Source organism: Anopheles darlingi, chromosome 3 (genome assembly GCF_943734745.1).
Source record: "Anopheles darlingi chromosome 3, idAnoDarlMG_H_01, whole genome shotgun sequence".
In the NCBI taxonomy this organism is placed as follows: Eukaryota; Metazoa; Arthropoda; class Insecta; order Diptera; family Culicidae; genus Anopheles; species Anopheles darlingi.
Window position 1 is genome coordinate 17,603,967 of NC_064875.1, and position 10,000 is coordinate 17,613,966.

Here is a 10,000-nt window from a genome sequence, read left to right on the forward strand (position 1 = left end):
GGTCCTGGTTCCGGGAGCTTCGAGTGTGTGTGTGTGTGTGAATCCCGGTTGAAGTGTTGATTTATGGACCTGTATGTATGTTGTTGCACGGATTTAATGATCGGGAAGTTATTTGTTTTCGTTGCCATTCGCCATTTCATGTAGTGCGGACTGGTGGTGGGGTAAGTTGGAGTAGGCCAGGGAAGGGGGAATCGTGTGTCCCATTTTCCATGATGTTATTGAGGTAATCATTTGCAATTGATATGTCGCCTGGACTTATGGCGCACTCTGGGGAAGATTTGCAACAACTCAGGGACGCATGTTTCACGGTGATTCATGGCGGAATGCTCAAATGAATGTAGCCGATAGAGGTTTTCACTGTTTTGGATTCCACTATTTGTTATGCTGCTGTAAAAGAGGGCCTTTTGCTAAGGTCTAAGATACGATAAGTTATGTTTTAATAACTTTGGATATGTCTTTTGTACACTTTGTTTTTCAGTTGATCTTTGAAATAGAGTATAATAACGGAATAACGGATAGAGTGAGAACGGATGTGCCGATTCCGCCGATTTACGTAGAGAAATGTTGAAAAAATTCTGTCTTTAATGGCAAATTTAAACTCTTTTTTGCACTGGCTTTCCGCTTCACAGCCTACTTGATTTGATTTTATTTCAAAACATTGGAAGAAAACCTTTCAGCTCCAATGCATACTTCGATCAATTCGATAATCTTACCGACTCTCTACACGGGCGCGAGAAAGCTGAAAATGAGATGAGAATGAAAAAGGCGAGAATGTCAAATCCCATACATTTGTGACAGCCTACTTGTATCTTTACATTTCCATTTGTATGGGATTTGACATTCTCAACTTTTTCATTCTCATCTCATTTTCAGCTTTCTCGCGCCCGTGTAGATGAAGTGTTACTCTAATTTGATCGTCATCGCCTACTACAGTACTTTCATTTTCTATAGCCATCAGACCAAACATCGCTTGGTTTGTGTAAATAAAGGATAGATTGGTTAATTCGTAACATTGTCTTACAACGGAGATTTGCAAAGTGGTTTAAGTTTGATGATCATCTTGGATAGAACAAAAATTACGAAAATAATCAGAAGATCAAGTATAGGATTGCGCAGCCGAAATTCAAGAAGGGTTCAAGAGTCGAGTCGCAGAACGAAGTTAGCGGGGTCTATTAGTAGAGTATAACATATACCGATTTATTTAAAGTTTGGCATTTACGCAAAATCCCTTGCTAAGTCCATTCGTAAGATGCAGTATTCTTAAGGGTTGTCCACACGTTGCGATTTACCGCTAGTTTGGTCGATCCAATCTTTGGTCGCTGCCAAAACGGGGCAATCTGTGGAGCGTCCACACGCTGCGATTTCAAAGCGATTTTCAATCGCAGAGAGACGTCAACGAACTGATAAAAGTGCAACTATTTATAAGCCCATTATACTACTTTATGGCCATTGTGACGAACAGGACATTTTTAATTCAAAGCGTATAAATAGTTATTTTAAATGCTACTAAACTTTAAAACTGCCGAGAAATCTCTTATATTTGTTGTAAACGTTTCATCTCGCATAAAAATATGTTCTCCTTTGCGGAATATTTCATCACAAAAAGCTATAAATTTCTTACAGCTCATTTGCATCCTGATAAATGTATTTGAAACCACAAACCGCAAACGACAGCAAAGGTTTGTTGCTGGTGCACCTGCTCCAAATCAATACTCGTTTTTACTATTGCAATTGCTTTTCATGGTACTGTCCTCTTTAAGTCATTATTTTATGATATTTTTTTACATATTTTTGTTTAATTCCAAATGACTGACACAATAATCTACATCAACACTCGCTACTCTTCTAGAAGCGGTGCTTTTATTCAAACGAAGGAAGTGACTTGTGAAGCTTAGGTAGGATTAACAATAATCACTATCCAGCTTTACCACGAGCGAAACAAGAACCACAAGCTTATAAGTTCCAATCAAAGCCCCTTAAATGGTACGACTCCTTCTTATCCCTTGACAGTAGATCAGAGAGCAGAGGGTCTATAATAAGGATTCGCACTTTACTTTCCCCACTTTTCCCGGAAACAGAACAGCCAGCAGAAAAATACTGCAAAAAGAAGAAAACAAAAAACAAGTTATTGACTTCCACCGGCGCTTGTGGGACGTCCATTTGAAAGCCGTCCATAATTAATTCCGGAAATCGATTCAAGCACTTCTTTTGTACCACCACCAAAGCACCAATCGTTAGGCCAGCCCACGGACGGACGGACGGACGTCAATAAATGATTAAATCTTCCAACCGACCATCAGCAAACCTGTCAGGACAGTGCAGGGCTCAAGATCCATCAAAAGAATCGATAACAGCTCGACCCAACCCCCGGGGATGACGGGAAGTACTCGCGACACCTTATGCAACTAATTCTCCACCATCTCCACCCGAACCTTGCCCGCGCTCCCTGCCCTCGGATCTGATAGCGAGAGCGCACCAATCCGCAACCACTAAGCCCTCCAATAATGCTGAAAGCATTTTTACTATCCGTTCCGTACTATCTGGTCCCGCTGGTGCCGTAATCAAGCGGTGCTCATTCCAGTGCCTGCACGACGACGACGACGACGACGACGACGTCAGAAGCCCGCGCCACTGGCAGAGACCGCAACCAACGGCCTACGCAATTGCCTCTCGGCGCACAGGGCGCACGGCATCATCAAATCGAGCGTATCTCGTTGTGATGATCTTGATTTAATCGATAGTCAACAAGTTACCGATACGAATCGGGGAAGGGGGGAAAGACTTCCGCTGCCGCGGTTGAGCTTCCGAGCTCTGGCTCTGGCACACAACGCTTGTTCGATTGTTTTTCCTCCCCCTCCCTTCCGGGCTTCCCGAGCGGGGATTTAGTGTCTTGTGTGCTCCAGCAGCTAATCCCAACATCATCGCCGTCCGGCCTTTTGGCATTACATATTCCCGCGACGACGACAACCGACGACCGACGTAGCGACTGTCAATGACGCTGGTCGACCAACCCAGCACTATTACCCTTCTGCTGCTTCTGCTGTTGTTGTTGTTGGGACGACCTTGCGCACGATTGGCGCATGTGTCCTCCTTCATTCATTCATTCATTATCCACGTCCTCATCACCACGCAACCCGCCTTCCGCAAACCGCAAAACCGTCACCGGCCTCCACCGGAGCAACCGCCACGAGAGCAGCGCGCCAGTTGCCATCAAATTAATTAGATTATCTTGGTTGTCCCGGGGTGACCCGGGCCTATGGCTGGCCTAGGTCGAGCTTAAGCGAGAGTTTACACACACACACAGGCACACACCGAGTCCGAGGATTCGGTTCACTTCGTTCCAAGCGGAAGGTTTTGCAATTTCAGTTCGATGGTTTCTGCGGTCAAACGTTGGGCTAATCGAATTGAATTACAGGCCCCGCACACACACACACACACACACACACACACACACACACACAGATGGAGATGGAGTGGAGTGACAGACAGGCTGATGGTCACGTTGCATCCGATCCGATCCTTGGTTGTGTCTTCGGTCCGGAGAAACCAACGTTCCTCTCCACTGGGCTGACCGCACAGCGTCTATCAGAGCTTTTGGTGTGTGTGTGTGTCCCCAAAATGGGAAACGAACGGTCCGTGGTATCGTGGTCCGGCAAGACACAAACACATGTATATGCATATTTACATTCATTTGCATTATTTGCCAACGGAACGGGGTCATCGGAAGAGGGCGGCATCTCGGGGCTCATTCTCATTTATACGTATGATTAGCATTATGATCAAAGGTATACACATACTTTGGGACATCGCCGTTGCCTCCTCCCTCGGGCAATGTCGCTGAATCGGCTGAACTTCTCCACAAGGTCCCCGACTTCTGGCTGTACAAACAGAAAGGGAAGTCCTGCAGCGCCGGGCAACCGATGACCAAACCGCGCCGGGTCGGCCATATTTGATTAGCTGCACTGCACAAGATAATTGAAGCTGAACTTTAAATCGAAGTTGCCCGGCCGGTCGGTATGGTATGTGGGGACTTCGTTATCGGTGCCATGGAACGGACGACCAACACCATCGCCCCCCCGAAAACCATTTATTGGTTTGCGTGTTGGGTAGCCGGGAGCGGTTTAGCGCTAAGGAGAAGACTATAGAAGCCACCATCCGTGTCCAGTGTGTCGTGGGAAAAGTTATAAGACTTTGGAAGAAGAAGGTGCTAGTCTGAAGAAGAAGAAGAAGGTGCTAGCCTCTGTTGTCCTGGCTAGTGTAGGAGACGCAGTGGAAGTGCCCTCTTTTGAGTTTGTTAATTTGTTTTTCACCAATTTTGTCATATGGGTTCGGGTTTTTAGTCGGAGAGAGAGAAAGGATCTTCTCCGATGACCGAGGTCCCAGTTGTTCCAACCAAATATGATGATGCGAGAGTTGTTTGTATCGAAGTGTTTGTTTTGGAAGAACTGGTGCATATGCAAATACCGAATCCGGGACGGTTTTCTCCGAAAACCAATGGTCCAACATCCAAGACCAACTCTTGTCGGAAGTGACGGTTGGTTTTGTATTAGCTGTAACACCAAATGGGACCGATTCCAATTAAATGAATGCTTGAGAATTCGTGTGAATTCGTTGGGAGGGGGACTGTCTGTTTGTCACTTTTTTTAATTGGAAAGCATTGGCTTGATTATTCCTCCTTCCACAGAGAGCTAGCTGCATTCTGGAGAAAAGCAATCCATGCACACAAACGTGCAATGCCGTAATTTGCAGATCGAAAGGAAACAATGCATGTTATGCGTCGGAAGTTTCGTTAGAATCATAAGCAAGAGCTTGTGCCTGCAACATAAAACAACATTCTCCGGGTTGTCAGTTCAATGGATGCAAAGAATCGAGTATTTCCCCTCCCGTCTTACATATATATTGAGCCTTCTACTGGTGAGTGTACTCAACTCGATCAATGTTTATTGATTTCCCCGTAATACGTTGGGCTAGACGGCATAAAATAGGACAACACGTGATCGGTAACATTCTTTCGAAGTGTTCTATTGGTCCCGTACACTCCGGGAAACAAAAAGAGAATAGAATTTTCCAGTGTGTTGAGCACTAATTACACGTTTGCTCCAGGAGGGCATTATGTACTGGATTACGAAACGTTACATCCGATAATCCGAGCACTATTGTCAACTCTTTCCAACCGACTATTCCACCTACTTTGTTGTATAGCGGATGGTTTCTACCAGTTACCATCTATATAAATTGTTTTAAAGTTGATTTCGTTAGTACTTTAAGCTGAGTTTTGTATTCATCTTTCAAGGAGAGTCTTTATTATTTGTTGGTACTACAATTGTTGTAACACTCATCGATCTTCCGTCGTTTTATTATCATACTTAGCTAAGAAAATGGAATCAGATTCAAAACCGATTGAAGAACCATAAGAAAAAGTAACAGCATTATCTTTAGATATGTTTCTTGGGCTGCGGTACATTTTTTTGCCAACAAATTATAGTCAGTAAAGTCATTCCTTGGGTAAAGCAACTTAATAACGCGAGCCGCACCACTCGAGTAGAAATTATTATCAAGTATTCATTGAGAGTCGTTGTGAGTTGTCTTCTTAAGCAACTCCAAACAGAGAACTTTATCTCAGCACGCTAGCGTTTGCTTTCGACACGACACGCCTACTTATACTTGACATAAAACAAAACCGGTAAAATCGATCTCTATAAATTAAACGTTCAAGCGTACATGGATAGAGCAATGGGGAACAGTATTATCGCGATGGTATTATCCATCCATCGCTTTCATCGCCTCGAGCAGCGTCTACAACCACAAGCACAAGCACAACAAGCTAGCCTCCGACTAGAGAACGTTTACGATAACATTTGATTACTTTATGGCTGACGCCCACTGAGGCGGCTACTAGACATACGGCTCAAATTCCTCATATTTTCCCCTCGGGGGGAAAGTGGATAAAAGCGGCGACCGTGCCCACTAGTACATAATCGCATAATCGAACCAATAAGCCACCCGTGCGCGCACTAGCACTTCTACTCCGCTGGGGCTACCGACTATTACCAACCAACAACGCTATAGAGGCGCGCGCGCTCGCGCGATAAACACGATTGATTGTGCGAAGAACGGAGGAGGAGGAGGAGGTGTCTTGTCGAGGCCGTACTTCATTTTATGGACTTATTGTTGGCATGGATTGCTCTGAGCAGAGAGAGAGAGAGTGCCAGTTTGTGTTGTATCGAGCAGGCCGCTGATGATTGACTGCTGCATAAGAAAACCATTTTGTGGTACGGTTTCTTTGTTCTAGCACAATCACCATCACCATCATCATCATCATCACTGTAAGGGCCTAAGGGCACTTGCAATCATGGCTTTTTGTGCCCCTGAAGCATTATCAGTCAGAGGTTGCATACAAGCAACGTACCAGGGGGAAACGTGGCGCCCACGTACGTACGCAATCGAATGTGCGATCGACCACGAATCAGTATCGAACTCAACTCAATCCCACGCCCCAAAAGCAGGTAGCAAAGCAGTGGGAGCTTTCCTCTAATACGAAAGGGACAAAAGCCGCAGCGCAGAGGAATCTTTTGATTGACTCGACTGCTCGACGACTGCAAAATAAATACACAAAGGAAGCGAAAAGGACTGCCCACGATTGTTTAGCGTTGCGTGAAAAAAAGGGTCATTCCACACACCCACATACATACACACAATGCTCCGTTCAGGCCTTTTGGACTCCGCAAACATTTAACGTCACTAATGTCAGGTTGAAGGGCCAAACCACGCAAACGGAAGCAGCAGAATTCGGAATCGGGGAACTGTTAACTTTCGTTTCAAGCAACTTTCGCCAACGGCATTTCAAAGTCAGCGGCTCAAAGGCCACCAATGAAGCAGAGAGAGAGAGAGAGATGGAATGTATGAGTGACTGAGACGCCCTTTTTCGTGTGTGTGTGCGTGTGTGTGTGCGTGTGTGTGTGTGCTGCCCCGATACCAAGGAAAACCCTCCCCTAGAAGTAACTCTCCGGGAACTCGGGGTCCGGGGTCCAAAACCATCACGACAACTCCAATTTTCCGTGACGTTGCTGGAGTTTGGGAGCCGCCCTTGAGAGGCCCTCCGTTCGGTTCGGGGTAGTAGGTATTGATCTAATTCCACTAGCCCGGACCGTCGTCGCCAGCCAGTTTTTTCTCTCTCAAACTGTATCACTTCTAATAACACTTGGCAGGGCCACCTTTCCAGCACCAGCAGCAGGACCGAGGACCGAGCCCATTTCCCTGGAACTGGTGGAGTGGATCACTTTTAGTTGGAACTGACAAAGCACCACCCTGCGCCCGCACCAATCGCCAGTGGATTTCCACTACTGGGTGTATCTGCCAGTGCCAGTGAGGCTCCGTGTCTGGGCGCAATTTTGTTGCATGCTGGCAACCTAGCGGCCGGGCTGCCGGGCTGCCGGGCTGGCGCATAATTTATGATTTTCTTCTCGACGGTCACTAGCAACAGCACTGGTCGTCCCAGAGGGCACCAGCGTGTGCGCTCTCTCTCTCTCTCTCTCTCTCTTTCTCTCTCTCTCTCTCTACGTAGAAGATGAAACTGATGAGCTGTTATTATCGTAGATAGCGCACGGGACTGCCGCAACGCCGCATAAGCTCTGTAACTGTAACGTTGTTGTACAACGGGCACACCGAGTCGATACGGCGATACGGAAAGGACAACCTGGGTCACACACACACACACACACACACAGCGCTCCACTCCCCTGGCCCCTCCCTGACACGCACATCGACACATAAATCAAAAGTTTGTGCATCGTACGGGCGGAGCAAACGGTTGAAGCGACGTTTTGGCCCCTTTTTGCGGGCACAGGAAGCACCGGGAACCAGGATTCTAAGGCCCCCCCCTGTGCGTGTGTGTGTGCGCTCGAGGTAGGTGGAATGTTACGAATCCTCCGGTACGCATCACTAAACACACGCTTCATCGCATGGAATGGAATGGAATGAGAGGAAGGAATGGAAGGAAGGAGAAACAGGAGGAACTGTATATGCTGCTCCAGTTGCCAGTTTCATGCAACATTTTTGACTCTGACTTTTACTCCCCCACTACCCCTACAGTTCCTTCCCTTCCCTTTCGCTTCGCTTAGCTTTGCAGCAACAACAACCCCCTGCCAGCGATGCTCGGCATGCTAATGGAAAATACTTTCCATCGCAAAATATTTCCATCATTGCATCGGGCGTCCCGTTGCCCCGTTACCAGGGGCCGTTCAGATCTCCCTGCCCCCCGTGTGACGGAGAATCAAACGATACATGCTCCTACGCAGCGCAGAGATATGATCTCGGTGTAGATTCTCTCATCGCATAACTCGTTTTGAGGGGAGTCACGAGAAGAGCAGCAAAATCATCATCATCAGCAGCAGCAGCAGTGGCAGCAAAACGGACCAAAAGGGCGTCTAATTAATATTGGAATGTGCCTCGTTGTTGCTGCTACTGGTGGTGGTAGTGTTGTGTTCCGAGCAAAAAGTTTTGTGACAAACGTTCCCTTTGTTCATCGGACGTCGGTGTCGGTGGTTGCTTGGATTCGATGTCGCTACTACTGCTGCTACTAGGGAGCAACATTGCTAACCACGGTGCAGCCTTGGCCTGCTGCGACGTGCAAGAGCTTCCCTATTTCGCGGAATGATGCATCCTCATTACTGGCAGCATTTCTGTTCTGTTCTGTTCTGTTCTGTTCGGTTAGGAAATTTGGAGGAAAGCAAAAAAAAAAGAACAACTTTTCCAATTCCACCGGACCGGACTGATGGAGCTGGCAGCACATGTCTTTCTCTGGGTCTGACCAGATTGCCCGAGATTGTTTCGGTTCGGGTAGGCCAGCTAGTATTTTCATTTCCCGGGATCTTTTTTTCCCTTCACCCCGATAGATGGTTTGACAGAGGAGAAGAGGGCAGAAACGTGAAACATAAACACCGAGCGACTCCCTTTGCGAGGGACTCCGGTGGGTAAACTACTGGTCGCCCGTTCACTCACCCGTACAAATGAAGAGCACGATGAATATTAAATTAGAGTGGCACATTTTGTTCCGTTCCTTCCGAGCGGCCATCTTCGTGACGGGCTTCGACGACGTTGGTGTCGTCCTCGTGGTGCTACTGATGCTGCTGCTGCTGCTGCTGCTGCTACGCTGCGCTACCGACGCGCCACAATTCATAGAAGTGAACGGTGAACCTGGAGTGGAATCATAGGGAGAGAGAGAAGAAAGAGAGAGAAGAAAGAAAGAGAAAAATACATATTACTCACAGGCTCAAGGAATTTATTCTTTTGTTAGACGAACTTCCACAGAGTCCCCGTGAGGTCGTGAGATGCAACCGATCTCCCCCGATGTCCCACCCTTGCCGCTGGGCCCCTTGAAGGTGGACTGTTGAGTTGAGCGCCAACCCGATTACACAGTTGGCCGATTTCCAAATCGGTCCCCGATTGCCAAGCCACCGGCCAGCAGCCCCAAATCCAATCCAATTTCATTCCCCACCCCACTCCTAGCGCTTTCTTCCTCTTTGGGGGTGGTTTTTACCACCCTTCACTTCCTCATCCCCATTTATTCGAAGGACACTTTCCTGCAAATGGCATAATTTTCAGCAGCAGCAGTAGCAGCATCGCCAGACCAACCAACCACCACCACCACCACAATAGTGGTACCAGTGGAAAGTAAGTCCAGTCCCAGCTGACAGTTCAAGCTCTCCGGATCGACGGGACGATGGTACGGGGTTGAGAAAATTCGGAATAAAAGCTCACCCCAAGAAAGAAAAAATCGAGAAGAAAGTAAAGCGAGCGAGAGAGAGAGAGAGCGAGGGAAACCGGTTTTGCGGGCACTGGAAAATTCCGGCTCTCCCTGTCCACCTTCAACAGCCCTCATCCCCCTTACCGGGGGGTGTTCTGTCGTTATGCAATTTTGGGCCCCGGAAACTCGATTGAGCAAAACTTCGAAACAGATGCTCACGATTAAATCTTACGACGGGATGGTGACGGGGGGGGG

The 10,000-nt window shown here is 47.4% G+C and overlaps 1 protein-coding gene across 1 annotated transcript in view; it reads right to left on the reverse strand.

The window, feature by feature from the left end:
• The window catches only part of LOC125953484 (zwei Ig domain protein zig-8-like), a 54,386-nt gene that overhangs the window by 18,119 nt on the left and 26,267 nt on the right, over positions 1-10,000 (reverse strand). Inside the window, exon 3 of the mRNA XM_049683095.1 lies at positions 9,001-9,195. Within this exon, the coding sequence (XP_049539052.1) occupies positions 9,001-9,178 (178 nt within the window). The 5' untranslated portion in view covers positions 9,179-9,195. The remainder of the gene's footprint in view (positions 1-9,000; positions 9,196-10,000) is intronic.